Below are 20,094 nucleotides of genomic sequence, written 5' to 3' on the forward strand. Positions count from 1 at the left end.
CAACCATACACTGGCTTGGATTAATGGCATTAGACGTTTCAGAAGAAAAAAAGTAGCACACTTGGTAATACCATAAAAGAAACTACCCAAAAGGAAATACACAGAGAGGAAAAGCCTATAAAACAATGAATAGTGAGCCTTGAAGATGACATGGAATGGTCATGGTCTAATATGCATCTGTACTGACAGCTTTTCAAAAGGAATATGCAAAGAATCTAACTCTTGGTCATCTTGAGTAGAAGGAAAAGAGAAGGAGACGGCAGTACTTATAAGTATGTTTAATATACTTACAAGGTTTGGCCAAACCCTAAAATTTCATTGTCACCTTCCCATGTCTCTTTGCCCTTCCCACTGGTTGGGGCCAGGGTCTTCTTTCCCCTTTTCCTGGCTTCCCTGGAGACTGGAGCTACTATGCCACTTACCTGCATGCTATCTTCTGGATACATGTTGCCTTCCCCTAGAACATCCACAGAAGATCTGTGTATTCCCCAAAAAACTGTTTGTTCCCCCAAATCCTCCTTCTAGCCAAAGAAAGCATCCATTTCTAAAATGACACTTATATTTTAGTTATTTACTGATTTAAGTAATAAGCACTAGGATGTGTGTGATTACCCAATTTAACTCTCTCATTTTTCATTTCAAAAGAAAACCCTGTTAATGAATTAAAAAGTTAAAATTCATTAATTCAATTCCTTTGTAATTTTAATTTTTGGAACCAGACACAATAATGAACACTGGCAGTATAGTCATAATCCTGAAAGAAACCAGTGTGGTGGGTAAAAACAGATCAATACACTCACAACTACAACACTGCATAGTATGGGCTAAGACAGCAACACATACACAACGCCAAAGAAGCACAAAAAAGGGACAAGCCTATGAGACAGGGCAAGCTTTCTGAAAGAGGCGAAGTCTAAGCTGCACATTTAAGGCAAGAAATTAACCATGTTGGAGAGAAAGGTATTCTGGCTCAAAGTAATAGTACATGAAAAACTATGAAAAACAGGAAGGTATAAAATATTACATATTCAGGGACTGCAAATGGCTCAGATTTGGGGGTAGAATGGAAGGAAAAAGGAAGAGAAAAAGGGGGAAGAATTTTGATATTTTCTGGAGGGAAATGAGAGAGCAAGTCAAGGGTTTCACTCTAACAGGGCCCTAAGAAGACATGCCAAAACTGCTAGGAACTGGGTCCCCGCCCCTGTCATCAAGCTATACGAGAAAACCTTCCCACTATTAGTAAAAAGGAAGGAGGACCCGCATCCCTCTAAGTCAGGGATTGGCAAACTATGACTCTGGTCTAAAGGCGGTCCACCACCCATTTTTATACAATCTAAATGCCAAGCATGGTTTTTATATTTTTAAATAGCTAAAAATAATTCAAAAGAAGAATATTTTGTGACACATGGATATTATATGAAATTCAAATTTCAGTGTCCATAAATAAAGTTTTACTGGAACATGGCCACACTCATTCATTTATGTATCGTCTATGACTTCTTTTATGTTTCAACAGCAGAGCTGAATAGTTGTGACAGAAACACCATGGCCCGCAAAACTGAAAATATTTGCTATCAAGACATTAGCAGAGAGTTTGTGGACTCTGATCTTTAAAAAAAATCTCATCTTCTTCACTTATGTATCAGTTCGTCTCTTCAGAACTTTTCACAAGTAATCTCGACATCAATATTAGGTTAAAATATCGTTGTTATTTATGATATAAAAGCATTATTTTATAATTTCATAAAATAATTACTGATTTCCATTTTCATATTTTCTAGTTAAATATTCCTTAATATATGAAATATCAAATTCTGATTGCAGAACTTTATCCTGTAATTCTGAAAGAATCAAATGTCATTAGTTATACGATTTCAAGTTACAATTTTAAAAACTGCATTTCCTTTTGTTTATAGCAAGACTGGCCATACTTATTTCCCGAGCCTTAATTAAATAAGAAATATCATTCTAATGTTCTGAAACTGATAGTGCTTTGAAAGAACTCATGAGGCATGATGAAAAGAATATACCAAAGGAAGGGAATCTAAGAGTGTTTCTATGCTATGTGATTTATAGTAAGTATTATTACATCAGAATATTTTTCAAGGGTTGAAGGCATCTTTTGGTTGTGTTTTACATCTATTCTCAACAGAAAAACCAGATCGTGTTTTACTGTCGTTACCAAGTAAAAAGCATCTTATACTTCCTAATTTTGTCTTTTCAACGTATTTCGATACAATTTCAACATCTCAAGGGAAGTTATCACATTTACTTTTGCTGACCTTGCTGAACTGAACAGCTGACAGCCTGCATAGCTTTACAACGGAGAAGAAAATTAATATTCTACCTAAGAGATCCCCTCATTTTTAATTTGAGAGGCAGGGTGGGGGGTCGTGGGGGTTAGGGAGGGAAAAAATGAAACAAGGTGGGACCAGGGAGGCAGACAAACCATAAGAGACTCTTAATCTCAGGAAATAAACTGAGGGCTGCTGAGGGTGTGGGGGGTGGGTAGGGATAGGGTGGCCGGGTGAAGGACATTGGGGAAGGTATGTGCTACGGTGAGTGCTGTGAATTGTATAAGACTGCCGAGTCACAGACCTATACCCCTGAAGCAAATAATACATTATATGTTAATTTAAAAAAAAAAGAGATCCCCTCATTTTTGAAGTTATAAATTGCTGATAACACTACATGATCGATAAGCTATGAAAGCTGAATGAAGTCAAAACACATCAAAAAACAAAATTTATAATAAAGATGATCCTTGACACTCATAATTGATATTTCACCTAGTAATTAGATGTAAATGGTAAATCATTCACAGAAATTGAAGCGATCAGTCCAAGACAGTCAAGTCTCTGGAAACCGTATGTTTTCTACCTGTGAGGACTGATGCAAGGAAGTAAGTAAGAAGTACAAAAAGGACAGAAGATGAAAGGGAACACTTAGCAGTTATCTTCACATATTTAGCTTTCATGAAGAAGAGAGATTAAATCTCTCTGTGTGACTCTGGATGACAGAATGAGGTGAGGTGAGAAAACCTTAATGAAAATAGCTTGCTGTAAGGAAAACTCTTCTACTTTTTAATGGCCAACAATGGAACTATTTATCTCATGAGGCTGCTAGTATAATGGAAGAGTATGCAAAGACAGAATTAAACAGATTTCAAGTTTGAAACCTATCTCTGTGTCTAGGGCCACCCAAGTGCCTGACCTCTCAAATCTCAAAGTCTAATATATGGTAAAAATATCACCTATCTCAAAAAGAGATTAAGATGCCTGGGGGGCTCAGTCACTTAAGCTTCTGCCTTAGGCTCAGATCTTGGGGTCCTGGGATGGAGCCCCCCCCATTGCATCGGGCTCCCTGCTTAGCAGGGCATCTGCTTGTCCCTCTCCCTCTGACCCTCCCCCTGCTCCCTCTGTTTCTGTACCTCTCTCAAATAAATAAAATCTTTAAAAAAAAAAAAAAAGAGAGATTGACAAGTGATGTATGATGTGACAATAATGATTACGTATGTAAATTATGTATATTATTGTACATGTAAGGTATGCGTTGTACGTATGTTATTGCAAGTACATCTGACCCCTGATCAATGTGGGGGTTGGGGTGCCAACCCTGCCTCTGCCCCCACATTGTCCAAAATCTGCATATAACTTTTGACTCTCCAAAAACTTTACTAGTAAGTAGTCTACTGTTGACAGAGCCTTACCATTAACAGTCAGTTAACCCAAATAGTGTGTGTTATATGTACTATGTACTGTATTCTTACAATAAAGTAAGCTAGAGAAAAGAAAATGGTATTAGGAAAACCATAAGACAGAGAAATACATTTACAGTACTGCACTTATCGAAAAAAAAATCCATGCAAGTGGGGGTGTGCTGTCCAAACCCGTGTTGTTCGAGTGTCAACTATATTCCATCAAAGCCTAGAATAAGTCAGAGATGGAAATTCCAGAAGTAAATCAGAGAGTCTCAACGAAATTAATTCATTCACACATTCAACAAACAGGTACTGAATACATAATACCTACCAGAGGCACTGGGGTACCCCTGTTAAGAGTGTGGGTTCCCAAGCCAGTATATGCATATGAATCCCCACATCTCTTAGCAGCTGTAAAACTTGGGCAAGTAACCTAACCATTTGATGTCTAGGTTTCCTCTTCTATACCAAGGGGAGAATGTCAGGGTTGTGGAGAGGAGTTCAATGAGCTAATGCAGACAAAGTGGTTAGCATGGTACCTGATAGTATCACATCCTGTATTTAAGGATTAGCTGATTAGCTGTATTCTGACCATATTATGACTACCCACCAGATGCAGAGTATGCCACAGACTGCTGAAGAGGTCCCTGACCTTGAAGGGCTTACAGTCTTTGTAGGAGTTGGGTGGCACAGAAAATAAACAATCAAGCATACCTATAACAAGTAATGATAAGCTAAAATCAGTGTTAAGAGAAGAAAAAGCAGCATATGGGGATAGGGAAGTTCAGCTGAGATGGGCTGGTCAAGGGAGTGCTCTCCCATGAGAAGCCTGTGGTTATCTGGGTGAAGAGCATTTCAGGCTGAGAAAAAACAAACAAACAAACAAAAACAGAAGGAAAGGCCCGGGGCAGGAGGATACAGGTGTGTTAAGAGATGAGCAGAGAGGCCAGCATCAATGGAGTGAAATAAAGGGAAGAGGAAAAGAGAAGTCTGGGGAGGCAGGCAGGTTCTTGACCACACCGAGCCTCAGAGACCAGAGTAAGGACACCGGATTTTATCCTGAGTCTGCAGGGAAACCACCGGGAAGGTTTAATGCACAGGAGTGACAAAATCAGACTTGCACTTTAAATAATTCACTCTGTCCATGACCTCTAATGAATTATCTGACTCTAAGGTTTCCCGAATGTCATCATTTGAACAGAATCAGAGGCACACTGAAGCACCCGGGAGGTGGCAACACTGCAGCATGGCGGACGGGCCGCAGGGCTTCTGACTGCTTAGCCTGGACGCCGAGCACCGAAGCCCAGGCATAAAGTTGCTGCATTCAAAACCGCAGAGCATTTACAGCAGGGGTGTGTCCCATTTGGGTTTGTTGGATTTCAGAGACCAAGCGTGGTGAAGGAAGTTTAAAAGAAAGACTGGACAGTGGTTCTGGAATAATGAAACAGAAAGAGCAAAGGATTATGGCTCCAGAATGACATGCCTTGGGACACCAGCAATGTCAGGTTTCGGAGAGGAACCAGAACACCAGAAAGAGGCCACTGGGCAGAGGGGCGGTAGCAGCTCCGTGACTGGTTCCTGGTGATGACCCAAGTGTCATCTAGAGATACCCAAGAAACAACCCGAGGTAAGGAGTTACACAAAGAGATGTTAAAATGTGGCTGTCCACAAACCAGAAGTCAAAAGAGGGATGAAACTGTTTTCACATGGCCATTTGCGTGGATACGGGTTTGGAAATTTTCAGGCAAGAACAGACAACTAGAGGAACAAAACCAGGTCTTTACACCATGCGCTGTCATGGGGAGAGATGAAGTGTCCTTTACCTTGTCACAGGGAGATGTCCTCCAGGACCATACAAACTTGAATAGTGGATTATCAAACACTAAGCTCACTGAGTCTCAACTGCAAAACTAAGGAGAAAGGTGAAGTTAAAAAAAAAAGATAAAGGGGCCAAAGAGGTGTGTGTTTGGGTGGCAGGGGTGTGAGCACAAGGATGACTGGAAGAAAAATCATCTAGCAAGTCAAAACTGCCCAGATTTAATCACATTTATGCAATTCTGGGTATGTTTTCAGGAAAGCTTAGTAATTTTTGGCATAGCAATCTTTTTCAAGAGTCCATCTTAGCTCTGGCAAGGCAATGATTAGAACTGAAGATATGTAGCAGTGTAGAAGAATTCCGAAAGAAACCAATCTCTGGAAAAAATGAGGCTTTTTTTGGTTCATTGTAAAGGAACATAAATTAGCCTCCAAGCCACAATCTGCAGCTAGCCCCAACTTCCCAGCGTCCTGCGCAGCCCACAGAAAGGGGAAAGTGTGCCAAAGCAAACAGCGGGGCCGGAGCTCTGTGGATGAAGGGTGGGATGAGGTTCGGGTGGGCCGGGCTGGCAACGGAATGGACTCACTTTAAAGCACTGCCACAAAATGGAGACTAAATAATCACGAGCACTTTCAAAATCCACAGAAGATGGGCTATGCTTAAGCTAGATCACAGAACTGATTCCCCTACTCCAACTCCCATTCCAAAAAAACACAGAGAGGAAAGGGGAGAAAATGAAACAAAGCAAAACATACCTGCTCTGTTATCTGTCTTTAATTAAAGCAGAAAATACCCTCCCTCTTCTCTTCTCCCAACCACCCTGGAACAGAATAGCGAACCAGCGGCGGCTCAGGTGAAAGACTTCAGCCTTCCAGCTACAAAGAGGGGAGATAGCAGACAATGGAACTGGTGATTCATTACAGAAGAATACACTCCCCAGCCGGCCTGCTGCCACATGGGCTCATTGCACTATTTAAAGGAACAGCAACCCCCTTTCCAACCTCCCTTTTTCTTAACACCTTCCCTCCTCTCGGTCCTGATGGAAAACAGATTTTGAAGAAAATGCCAGCAAAGCACTGAGCTGTCCAAGAAAGGGAGGGCTTTGTGTTCCACAGAAACTGGCAGTCTTACACTATAGGAGTACAAAAATTTTCTTTCACATCCATACTGTGAGATCTTTTCCTCTCTGCCCGGTATACTTTCCTTCCAACAACAAACAGTTTAACGGAGTCTGAGTCTGGTGAAACACTTTTTTATTAACTGAAGTCATTTGCAATTTTGTTTTTCTAAATTTACACATATTAACAAGAATGACTTCTCTTTCCTTCCTTTCATTCTGCGTTGTTTTCATAGACGTGAAGAGATGCGGTAATTTCATTCACATACTCAGAAATAACAGAGTATCTCAGTGAAATACTCCTGACATTTACATGAACAATGGATATACCTAAAGTTGTATCTTAAAAAGTCACAGGAGCATGTCTGTCTACTATATTAGAGTTTTGTGATTAAATTGTCTTTTTTTTTTAAAAAACAAAACACTACTTAGCTATTGTAAATGACAGAGCAGTTTGTTAATTACCCCCAAAACTGGCCTCATAAAACTAGAGCCGATAAGATAATAAGGCACAACTACTGATACAGGTCTAATATTGTCATCCACTGAAAGCCCTTCACCCTTCTTCCATCAAAGTGAGCAATTAATTTAAAATAAAGGGATACAGAAATGTCAAGATCTAATATGCAGAGAACCTAGGTGATAAAATGATAAAAACATATCTAAATACCTTTCTTAATATACTAAAGTCAAGACCCTAGACACCATAATTAACCATTTCACTGTGATAATTGAACCCTGAATAGCGCAGACATTTTATATTTGGAAAGTTTATCTGACAGATCATTATAAAATATTGGGATTAGATGTCTGGCCTGAAAAACTAAAACCAAAAACAAATTTAAAAAACCCCTAAAACCTTGTAAGGACAAATTAAAAAGATCTGGCCCATCTGGTTCTTTTTTTTTTTTTTTTGGTAAGATTACTAGCAACCACGTATGTTACATTACACAGAAAGAATACACACCAAAATAAAATATGCTGACATACATACTAAAAATCCACAAATCTCATACTCTGTACTTGCCTGTTATAGAGATTCGGGATGGGCAACAAGGAGCAATTTCCTTCTCAGCATCCAGCACATCCTGAGACAATCACAGTGATTCTAATTTACCTCTTAGAATTCTTAACCACCAAGAAATCAATCCTTCTTTCCAGTTCTTATTTCTCTCTTCTGCTTCGCTGCTAAGACAACCGTTTTCTTAAATACTAATTACTCAGACTGCACTAAAGCGTGCATGAGTGTAAGCATTCGAACTTGTGCTTATACATGCTCACCCAGCTCCTCCAGAAATGAAGGGCACATGTTCCAGGAGGCCACAGAAACCCTCTGATTAGAAAAAGCACTAGTTTAGAGAACTCTTTCACTGATTTTAAAATATATATAATGAAAAGTCAAGTAGTTGGAAAGCCCTCAGTAATAGCTGAGAAAGAAGAGAGCGGTCGCCCTGTAATAGTGCCAGTTAATGAAAATTGAATGAGGGCTCCAAGGTTAAGAAGTATCATTTCCCAAGCAACAAAGAGAATCCAGAAATAGGTCTTCTCTTTTATGGAAATTTTTAAAAAGTAAAGCAATATTTCTAAAGAGCTAATTAGGCTAACAACAAAGGGATAAGAACTGGGAGAAAAAATATGTCAAAGATTTCTCCCCTTTCCAAAAGAGGAGGGTTTTTTGATCATCTCCAAACTCAGATCTGGTGAAAAATCACTTTGGAAAGATATATTCTTCGGAACTTCATTTCCCTCTAGGTCACGTTGGCAGAATCTCCCTAATGCTTTCCCTCTTTCCAAACAGCACTGCAGGGCATTATATAACACTTAACGGAACAGTGTTCCTGCTCCGAAAACGATGCCTCTATCCAGATAGCTAGCCGACTCTCTCGCCCTCCGGTGGTGACTCAGAGAGGAAAAGAGAAGAGAGAATTACCCCCCCCCCCCCCCCCCCCGCCCAAAAAAAGGCAAACTCCTTAAAAGGAAAGCACTGTCCAGAGATGAAATTTCCCTACAGAGCATAAAAGCCTGGAGTGACACTGATCCTAAGTCTGAGCCTAAAGGACAGGAACGCTCACCCTAGCAAATGATTTCACTGATCAATTGCAGTCTCGTCATTCCCTCTCCACATACGTGTAAATAAAAGAGGGTAAAAGGAACATACAGAGGGTGCCAACGAGAAAAAGAGTATGGCCAGGAGGGAACCGTGGAAGAGTGTTCACGTTTTCATTTGTCAGGAATGACTTGCTAAAATGCAGATTAGATATTGCCTGGCATAACCAAAGACAGTCAGAGAGAGAGAGAGAGAGAGAGAGAGATCTTCCATTTCCTACTCCCTCTCCTTCAAATGCCTTTTACTGCCCCTGTGATTGTCATTTATGCATTCAGATTTGTTCTCCTGAGTCTCACAGAGGGCTCTACCTGCCTCTGCTACACCTGGATATTCCCATGGTTCCTACTGAAAACATTCTTTGCCAGTAACAAAGCCATGAAAACGAAGCCTATTTTTCTAGCCTTCGTTTTTAATAAGCCATTTACGGCGAAGGCAGCAGAACGGCAATTCCATAGCCAATCCTGAGAAACTACAGTGGATCAGGAATCAGATTTCCCTAGAACACAAATTCTTCTGCAATTCTTAAAAGGAAGTCAATCCTTTTCCCCTCTTTTTTGGCAGTCTGTTAAGAATCTCTTCCTACCTCTGCAGTCTCTCTCCCTCCCTCTTCTCAGAACCAAGACAAAGAGGTAGACAAATCCCCACAGGGTCTTTCCTGAGCTACAGCTGCACAGTACAGGAAACAGGAATCTGCTACGGAGCTGAGGGAGGGGGAGAGAGAAAAGGATATGGATACATCTCTCTCTCTCTCTCTCTCTCTCTCACACACACAGCAGACACAGACTAACACTTTTCAGTTGATAACAATAAATCTGGCCTTCTCTGAGAAGACAATCATTATTAAAACTCTGCCTACTATGCCCGACCCCCAGGTCTTTATTTAGATCGCAGAAACCAGCAAAGAGGCACGCCGAGGAAACACAAATCTTACCTGAGTGACCATTTTCTTTTCCTCCATAAACCAAACGGCACAGAGGATGAGCCCTTCTGGGCGGTCGTGCTGGGGCGCACCTCCACAGCTCCCCCCCACCCCCCCCACGCCAGCTATTTCAGGGCGGGCAACTGATCTCCTTTTACCCCGTTCCCCTTCCTTTTCTTTCTAGCGTTTCTTCCTTTCTTTTCTCTTCCTCTCTGGCAGCCTCTCCCCCTCCTTCTCTCTCCAGCTCCCTCCCATATCTCAGGCAGATGGCTGAAGGAAGCCCCACCCCTGAATGCCTAAGGTAATTAATCAGAGTGGAGCCCCACCTCTTCCTCCTCCCCCCACCCCTCCCGGCAGGCTGACATCTCCCAACTCCAGAAACAGGCCTGCTGGAGAATGGCAGTTTGGTGTGTGCTCTGCGCACGCGCGCGCGAGTGTGTGTGTGTGTGTGTGTGTGTGTGTGTGTGTGTAGGAGGGAAGGAGGGGGAGAGGGAGGGAGGGGCAGGCGCCATGTGCAGGCATATTTTAAGGAATGAATATCTTCTATGGGGGCATTAATTACACAGCACTGGAAGCATTCATAGCAGCCCAGCATCGTTAATACAGACTTAAAGTATTCCACCCGTGAATATCTGATCATAAATAAGAAATGAAACAAAAATCACTTAAAAAAAACCATTTCCACTTATGTACAGTTTACAGATGTAGTGGATTTAATGAAAGACGGGGAAGCTGCTGAATGACCACTTACAGGAGGGTTTTCAAGGAATGAGAATGGGCAAGAACCTGCCTGTCCTAAATCAGTCTAATGACTGCAAAGGCCGAAAAGAGGAGGAAGGTGATCTAAGTACTTATTTTTTCTACTGTAAAAAACCTGGGGATTCTGGAAAAGGTTGTCTATAAACATGACTGTTTAAGAAACTGAAGGTGTATACAAAAGCGCATACAGATTTGACTGCTGAAGGCTTCCAGTTTCATTATAAATTCTGGTTAACAGAAGCCGCCCTTTGTGTTCCCCAGGCCTTCTGGATTTCAGCCTCTCCTGAAAATCAAAAACCCTTTCCTATATGCACACCAGGCACCTGTGTCATACTGTAAACAGTAATTGTTACTATTGAGTACTACAGTTATAAAAGATTTGAGAGAACATTTACTGAACATAAGAGTTTCTTTAATATTCTCTTATTAAAATGACATAATGAAAAAAGCATAAAGGGGTGACTCAGTCTAGAAGTCTGGGTCTAAGTCCTGATTCTGCCCTTTCCAAGTGATCTCGTTAAAGTCTTTAACTTCCAAATATAAATTCCATAATCTCCCTACTTTATATTATTAAATTTTCAAATAAAATAATCTGTGTAGATGATGAGTTTATGATGTTTGTCATTTACCTAATAAAAATGAAGATGTCCTATTTTTTAGTATTCTAATAAATAAGATCCTATTCTAAAGGATTTCTCATACTTTATATTTTTGTTATAATCTCTAACAGATTACCCAAAAGCAAAGAGATTAATTCTAAAATTAAGCTTCCTATTTTTAAAATAAACCCTAAAGAGATCAAAATTTTAAATCACAAATCAAAAAAAAGTAAAATAAAATCACAGATCACACCGAGAATACACTGTGTTTTGCTATCTCTATGAGGATTTGTTTGGCAAAATGCATAATCAGGCTTTTTAAAATGTACTGTATAATAACGTGAGCTGGCACATTGCCAATATAACATCATCATGCTCCTACCCAAATTAATAATCATTTTAACGATTCTAAAAAGAATACAGAAACTACCAATTTGGAAAACCTGCAGACTATTTACTGAACACCTACAATACGTCAGGCACTATTCGGGGCATTTTACAGCTATCTGCACACTTTTGGTACAATCCACAATGTATAAAGAAATTTGTACCAAAGAATGGGATCTTTAAACATTGGGGGAAAAAAAATTCCACTATGAGAAAAGGAATACAACGGTACTAGGCTTGTTCTAATTTAACATTTTTAGAAATGATCTGGAAGATAGGACATAGTGCATTTTCTGAGTCTGCAACTGAAAAGCCAATTAAGAGATAAAACACAGTCAAATTTTTTAAAAATACAAGAGTAAGCAGAAAAGAGGTAGGCGAGTTGCACTGGAAGCAAAGGCAACCCAGTGTACTTTTCAAAAAATAAATCATGCTTATGGGATAATTATTTATATTTTTAGTTCTAATATAAGGAACAAATCTGATAATCACTATATACCATTCTCTGAATCCACCAGTCCATATAGTGCGGAGGACAAAAAACCCTGAGCAAGACAGACTCCCTCACTCCCCATCTCTCTCTCTCTCTCTCTCTCTCTCTCTCTCACACACACACACACACACACACACACACACACACTACCATTATGGAAGCCGTGGTTATCCTGAAGCTTGTGTGTGACTGCAGCCTCCATACATAAAGACAGACAACAAGGCCCCAAGGGGGAAAAAAATTTTTTTTTTAAATAAAGAGTCAGATGAGGAATCCCTACATGCAAAAAGCCCAGGACTAGGGCCTAGACACAAGTTTCCTTTGGCCTGGTGTTCATGCTCCCTTTGCTCATGCAGGACCAACATTTTATGCTGCAAATAATAAGCTTATAACAGTCATTGCTGCAAGAAAGAGTTAGTAGGAGCTAATGTCAAAATAAATATGACGGTGATTTTCAAAAACTCACCAAATAACAGGATCATAATGAACACTGGACAAATTCTCGGGTATTCTGAAGTGTGTCCCTGCCTTTCAAGGCTTGCATTACAGAGGACAATTTGCTCCCTAATGCCCAAGAGAGAGAAGAGCAATTCAACAGCCTGGATCTGACCCAGCAAAACAACCGGAGTCCCCTAGTGGCTGAATGTGCCCTGCAGCGTACCAGCGAGCAACTCATTCCAGGGCATTTTTGGGGATGGAATGTCTGGGCCCCTTCCAAGATCCTCCTTCTCACTCAACACCACACCAAACCAGAAGCAAGTCCTTTTGATTTCTGTGAAATCTGCCCTTTCCACCCCTAGCACCACAAACTCAGTTCTGACCATACTATTTTCTATCCAGCCTCCTACTTGTCCCTCTGCCTCCAGTCTACCACTCTTGCCATCCAAGCTGCTCACCACTGCTGGGGACCTCCTTCTAAGTGTAAATCCCACCATGCCATTTCCCTGATTAAAATCCTCAACTATTCCCCACAGGCTAAAAGGGGGGGAAAGTCCTAACTCTTAAGTAGGTGCCTACCCTATAACCAACCTAGCCTCGCCATACCAAGTCAGAGTCCCTGCCTCCCCCTCTGCCGCCCACTGCTCTGCTCCTAGCACACTGAACCACGCTCCTCAATGATACCATGTTTTTGTTCTTTTCTGTTCCATGTTCTTACTCCCTTGAACAGGGCCTTCTGTCTGGCTAACTGGTGAATTCTTCCTTCAAAGCTCATTTCAGGGATTCCCTGACCTAGAGCCTTTCCTGACCCCACCTGCTCCCACATCTGGGGTAAGTGCCCCCTTTCCCTACACCTTGGTGCCTAGCCCATGGTTCGTAACTGCTGGGGTTACTGTTTCTGTGTAACTGTGACCTGCCGATGAGCAATCGGAGGGTAGGAATTGTGTGTTTCGTATTGTATCCCCAGTTCCCAATGTAGTGCCTAAACACACAGTAGATGAAGGAAGAAATGTTTGCTGAAATCAAGCTGAAATGCCTTGATTTCTAACTCTACCCATTTATTTTACACACATGGGTACCTAAGAATGAAGAGTATCCACATGGTTATCAAAACATAATAAAAGTGTTCTCTTCTTCCAAAAAGGTACTTGGAAATATGTTCGAATTTATAAATTTACTTCATTATCTCAGAAATTTGAGGCTGAAAGGAAGATGTACAAAAAAGAGAGTGGGAGGAAGGCTTTATTTTCAACTTGATCACAACAGTTCAGATTCTGGACAAAATAATACTCACTGATTTAAGGGGGGGAAAAAAAGTCACAAGTCTATGTGCCCTTGCTCCTCACAATTTTACATCAGCTGTGACTCAAGTTCCGTACCTCCCACCCACGCACCAGCAATGCCATAAAGGCAGATCCACCAGTCCCTGGCTGGAAGGCAGGTTTTGCTCCTACTTTCCCAGGCTGCCTCTGACACCCAAGTGAAAAGCAACATTAAAGGGATAGCATTTCCGGCAATAGTAAAAACTTGTTAGTATAGAAGCTTTTCACAGCACACCCCCACACAATAACCCTAAGTGTAAATAACAATTTACACCTAATAGATATTAAATACCTTCCCAGAAGCATCTCTGACACAATGCCACTTTAATGGCCTTTGCCCCCACACTCCCTTTAGCCTAAATGAAGCAGAATTAAGGCTAACTCTATTATTTCCTCGCTTTTCTCTAGTTTTGCCAGGGTTCAGTTTTTTAGAACCCATTCTCCCCCCCCCAAAAAAAAGGTGAGAGCAACATTTGAAATGACTGCTTTAGACTTCACATGCTCGTAAAGCCCAAATAACCCTCACATTTATTTCTTCTACCTAAAAATCAAACCTTTAGAACAAGACCACAAATAACATACTCTGAGGCAGAGGTGGGGCCAGAGAAATTAGAAAACATTACTTCATAAATTATCATCTAGATTTGGGTAACATATTCTTGGATCTTTAAAATATCCCCAAATCTAGACAACTAGAGTTATATATACAACTGAAATGATGTATACACTCTCTGTATTCTGCGAGATTCAGGAAATACGAGATAAATATCAAAAGGGATGGGATGTAAACAAATTTATCAATAACCAGATTATCGAGACAATAATACCTAATGAACCTGTGAAAACTGCAGTGTGTTGTTCCTTCAATACTAAAATATGCTGTCTCTATTACTAAATAAATTCCTGGAGACGCGCCTGTCTTCTTCACCACCAAATCCCTGTGTGTGGCAAAGTATCTGGCACACAGTAGGCACTCCAGAAAAAATCCTCAAAATGAGAAATTAAAGAATACATATATCCCTCTACATCAAGGTCACCTTCCCACAAAGAACGAATCGCCTATGAGCTAATTCAGTCTGCAGCACTCTGCAGACCCGAGCACACGGTGGGCCAATGGATCCTTCATAGAGGCAACTTTCTTTCTCCCCGTCTTCCAGATGCTGACTATCCGTAAGCTGTATCTGGCTGTCCTAAATTCTCGAATAGGGACACTTAGCTGCACCCCCTGTAACGTAAGGCCTCGTTTCTTCCTCAACTGCCCATTCACCTCAAAATGACAATCAGTGCCGATGTGTTCAGCGGGTGCCAGGCAAGCAAAACTGCCTCGGGAAAAACTGGGGTAACAGACATACCCTTGACTTCCAACAACAGTTACATTTTCCCCCTTAATATTTTCTGTTGTGGCAAAATACGTGTAAAATTTACTCTCTTAGCCATTATCAAGTGCAGCTGACCCTTGAACAACACAGGGGTTAAGGGCCCTGGCCCCCAAGGTGGTCAAAAGCCCATGTGTAACCTTGGACTCCCCCAGAACTTCACCACTAACAGCCTCGTCCGGACCGGAAGATGTACTGAGAACACGGACCATCACTGAACACAGACTTTACGGGCAGTATCACCCGCGGTGCTCTCATCGTAAGCTAGAGGGGAAGAAAACACCCTAGGAAAAGAACATCGTGAGAGCAAGAGAATACATCCCCAACGCTGTCCTGTAAAAACTCCACGTGGAAGCGGACCCGAACAGTTCAAACCTGTGCTGTTCAAGGGTCCACCGAACACGGCTCCGTGACACCGAATCGATTAATAATGTGCTCCTGCTGCCACCTTCCATCACCAGAACACTCTTCGTTTTTTAAAATGAAAACTCTGTGCCCACTGAACAAGAACTCCCCATTCTTCTTGTCCCCAGGAGCCTACTTGCTGTCTCTGTGAGTCTGGCGACCCTCAGTGCCGCCCAGACGTGGCATCCTATGGTATTAGTCTCTTCGTGAATGGCTTATTTCACAGAGTGTAACTATCCTCGAGGTTCATCGGGGTTCATATTGCAGCTTCTGCCAGAATTTCCCTTTTTTTACGACTGAGGAGCGGCGCCTGAGTGGCTCATTCGGTTGAGCGTCTGACTCATGATTCCAGTTCAGGTCATGATCTCAGGGTCGTGAGATCGAGCCCTGCATCGGCTCCCTGCTCAGCAGGGAGTCTGCTTGAGATTCTCTCTCTCCCTCTCCCCCTACTTATTCTCCTTCTCTCTCTAATAAATCTTTAAGACTGAGGAATATTCCACTGTGCATGTATACCATCTTTCGGTTATCCGTTCATTTACCCACTGATGGACACTTGGGTTGTTGCTTCCACCTTCTGGCTACCGTGAATAATGCTGCTGTGAACAAGGGTGTCCAAGTATCTCTTTGAGGCCCTGCTTTCAATTCTTTTGGGTATACACCCAGAAGTGGAATGCTGGGCCATATGGTAGTTCTATTTTTAATTTTCTGAGCAACCACCATACTATTCCATAGCAGCTGCACCATTTTATATGCCCACCAACAGTGCACAAGGATTCCAATTTCTCCACATCCTCACCAACATTTGTTTTCTGTTTGGGGGGTTTTAGTTTTTAGTTTTTGTTTGTTTGTTTGTTTGTTTGTTTGTTTTGACAGGAGCACCCTAACAAAGTTATATTTTAACCATTCAGTCAGAGGCAGTAATGTTTAATCCAAAAGAGTAATTCCAGAAATAGATTCTCAATGAACAGATTTTTGTTCTGGGCAGGGAGACTATTGTCATTGTCCTTTAAATAGTTTCTAGCAAGCCCCCATCTACTTACTCTGCTTGTATTTTAACCTGATTTGGTCCAGATTCAGTTCTGCAAAAATTATAATAAAACAACCAGTTTCAACTGTACACTCTTAAGACATGAGTGATTTTATTACGAACAAGAGCAATGAATGATCAAGTTCTGAAAATACTTCATTGCCTTATGTTGGGGAGAAATTCAAAAAAAGCGTACAAAATCTTTGATTTTTTAAAAAATACTGTTCAGCCATATCTTCCGTAATTTCTAATGGCATAATGGTCTGTACCTAATGGTATAGAACCACACAGTGTTATCTGGTGAGGAGTTTTAATTTACCAGAGTATAAGAATATAACAGAAACCAATAAGAAAATCTTGCAACCATAGTTGAGATAAAAAATTTAGGTAGCAAATAACAATCTATTACCTATTTATAAATACACTGAAAGACAACTATTACCGTAAGTGAATTAATAAATAAGACTGTAAAACAGTTTTGGATCCTTCAATTTCAAGTTGTTTTTTCAACCCTATTAATTTCCCTGATGTGGTGGAATGGAAAGTATACTCTGAAACTTTAACATCCTATTACCTGCCTTTCTAAGCTACCTTAATTTCAGATAGAATAAATCTACTCAATTGAGCAAGGCCAGGAAAGTTGTTTCAAATACTGAGCATGACATTTATCAATACTAACTCTTAATGACCAAAAAGATTTGGTGGGACAAATTCATTTTATTATAAATGAATACATTTTACTGCAAGACTTCAGTAAACATGTCATAATTTCTTTTTTAAAAAGATTTTATTTATTTGAGAGAGAGTGTGTGCAAGAGGGGGAAGGGGCAGAGGGAGAAAATATTCAAGCAGACTCCCACTGAGTGCGGAGCCCAAGGTTGGATCACACACGGGGCTGGATCTCACGACCTATGAGATCAGGACCTGAGCCAAAACCAAGAGTCAGACGCTAACCCTACTGAGCCACCCAGGCGCCCCTCATGTCATAATTTCTAAACAGGAATTCTTTAATCCACCCACAACCTTTGCTTCGCTATGGGGTGGCCAGTTTTCTACCTCAAAACTTCTTTTACATATTATAATTTTTTTTTCATATATATGTCTGATACTTCACTCTTCCTTGGAAACACTTTTGCTTTCCCAGTTTTATTTTCTCAGACAATTTTACTTATATGACTGCTATTACATGTCCCTTACTTTGCTAGTTGGGTCCCAGAAAAAACTGTTCACAGATGCTTCTCTTCAAAAGCACATCGATACTTACTTTAAGAAGCTCTGCTTCTAAGGCAGTCTCATGACACACCCAGCCTTAAACTGTTATGCAGACCAATCTACTGTTTTATGCCAGTAGAGACTGAGTCCACAGGTAGTAAGAACCATAAATATATCAAAATTTCATTATGGTAAATGTAATGTGCTCTTCATCTGAATAACTCAAAATAATAGAAACATGTATATATAACAGAACAGGAGTAAACCACACAGTATAGACCAATGTGCTGGAATACAATTGAAGAATCATGACCATATAACCACACACCCTCCCATCTGCCTTCAACGCTGTAGCATCAGACCTGAATGAGAGCTGTGAATTTACTCTGGAGAGCTTACTCGATAGGTCCAGGTCCAGATCCGGTTAAAAACAGCCTGCTTTAGCCTTCAGGCCCAAAATACCTAATAGGATGTACTGGTTAGTTTGTCACTGCCTTTAGCCCTATGCATTTCTGTCCAGCCTACAACTTAGGAACCGACTATCAGAGAAATGGCCACTTGAAAGAGAAGAAAAAAATAATTAAGTGCCTTGAAAACACAAATAAACCGAAACAACTGAGAGAACAGCTAGGAGCTGTAATTCAGAATTAACTGTATTAACGGTCTTTATTTTCCTATTCTAGGTTTCCAGCACAATCAATATTTCAAAAAATCATGGCATATGAAAGATCACTCAGTCCGAACCCTTCATTTCATACAGGGATAGTAAAGTCAAGTAAAATGAAGCTGTTTGAGCATATCACGGAGGTGGTTAACACTGTAGTTTGAATCAGAATCCAGGATTCTTCAACTTTACTCACTGAAAGCTACTAATTTCAAGGCAAATGGATATCCAGAAATGTATTTGATATTAACTTAAAATTTTCTGATTTCAGACTTTAGTAAGTTCCTAACTACAATGCTACTTAGCTCATCACAAAATAGTCTAAAATATTAAGTGTAGAGAGAGTGCCCTCTACTGTACATTACCTTTCTGAAAAACACAGCAACATTTGGAAACTGCCATCTGTGCTTCCCATCTACTCAAAATGAAGCCTCAAGTTTACTCAACGCCAGTGACTTAGTTATGTTACATTTATAAATGCCAAGTCCACTGCTTAACACACGCACGCGCGCGCGCACGCGCGCGCGCACGGGAATCTCTCTTAAGTTTCAGAACTTCTAGAGTTGAAAGCTGCCACCCCTGCCCAGTCCTCAATACTATAAAACTCAGATCTCCTGTTACAGCAAACTACCAAATTCTATGGGAAGTCTATGCCCTGAATGGTACCAGGTCAAAAGACAGAAAGCTTATAAGCATTTCATCCCACCATAAAGCCTTCACATCAATCAAACAGTCCCTTAAACAAAACAAAACCCCCAAAAACCAAGTTACAGCCCTTCGCTTACCTGGACAACAGGATACTGATAATCCATACAATATACACCATACATAGCAAAGGGGGAAAAGAAAATCTTCCGATAAAGACAGTACCCAAAGTGTCTACACTTTTGCCTTGTTTGCTCTGGCTGTCCTTCCAAAAGAACTAGGTAGCACCAGAAAATCTTTGGCCGACTCCCAGTCTCCGCGGATAGGTATGCTGGCTCAGATGATGAAGCTGGAGCTTGGTTCAGCCCAGGCTTCCACCCCAGTAAGATTCAACACTACCCAGAAGAGCTGTTCAGGAAAAAAGCAAAAAGCGCCAACTGAGTGACCAGTTGCAGACTGAAAACTGTACAAGAGATTGGCTATTACTGTTGGTTTTAAACTGACAACTCCACCAGAAACTCAAGAGGCAGAGATGACAGCTGGGGAAAAGAACATGGGCTCCGTAAAGAGGAAAACAAAAACGGTAGAAGCACAAGGTATCCAGGATCCAAAATGATATATATGTTCCCGGCTTTAAGTGCGTCAGAAGGAACACTCCCAATCCGGGACGTGGAAAGGCAGATGGGACTGGTATTATTTCTCTATTCCTTCTTGGACAGGATGGTGCGCACGCGCACACCGCCCCTCCCCAACACACACACATACCACACACACCCCTTCTAACTGTCTCCGGCAGAGACAGGTGCTAGGATTAACAGTATAAAACCCCTCTGTCGTGGAAAGGAATGGGAGAAGAAAGAAGTCACACTGCTACATGTAGTAAAGGGATCCCTTTCATGACAGTGTATGTTTGTGTATCATTTAACACCTCCTTCACTGTGCTTTGTAACAGAGGCTGGGACAGCTGGCAGGATCAGCACTAGAAAAGAGGAAGGTGGCCCCAACTCTGAGGCAACATGAGTCCACTGGAGACCTTCAGATATGCAAGACACTCGCTCAGCTGTTCCGATCAAACATGTAAGGATTAACTCCGGCTGCCTGCAAAAAG

The 20,094-nt window shown here is 41.1% G+C and overlaps 1 protein-coding gene across 20 annotated transcripts in view; it reads right to left on the bottom strand.

The window, feature by feature from the left end:
- Positions 1–20,094, bottom strand: part of RBFOX2 (RNA binding fox-1 homolog 2) — a 272,690-nt gene that overhangs the window by 86,365 nt on the left and 166,231 nt on the right. The window contains exon 1 of one of the 20 annotated variants that reach the window (XM_047742399.1): positions 9,672–9,861. The exons of 18 other annotated variants lie outside the window; for them this stretch is intronic. In XM_047742399.1, coding sequence (XP_047598355.1) covers positions 9,672–9,698 — 27 coding nt within the window. In that variant the 5' untranslated portion in view covers positions 9,699–9,861. Of the gene's footprint in view, positions 1–7,660; positions 7,788–9,671; positions 9,862–20,094 lie in introns of those variants that run through there. One more of the 20 variants, XM_047742406.1, reaches the window with a different exon arrangement.

This window comes from Lutra lutra, chromosome 8 (assembly GCF_902655055.1).
Source record: "Lutra lutra chromosome 8, mLutLut1.2, whole genome shotgun sequence".
NCBI classification, from domain to species: Eukaryota; Metazoa; Chordata; class Mammalia; order Carnivora; family Mustelidae; genus Lutra; species Lutra lutra.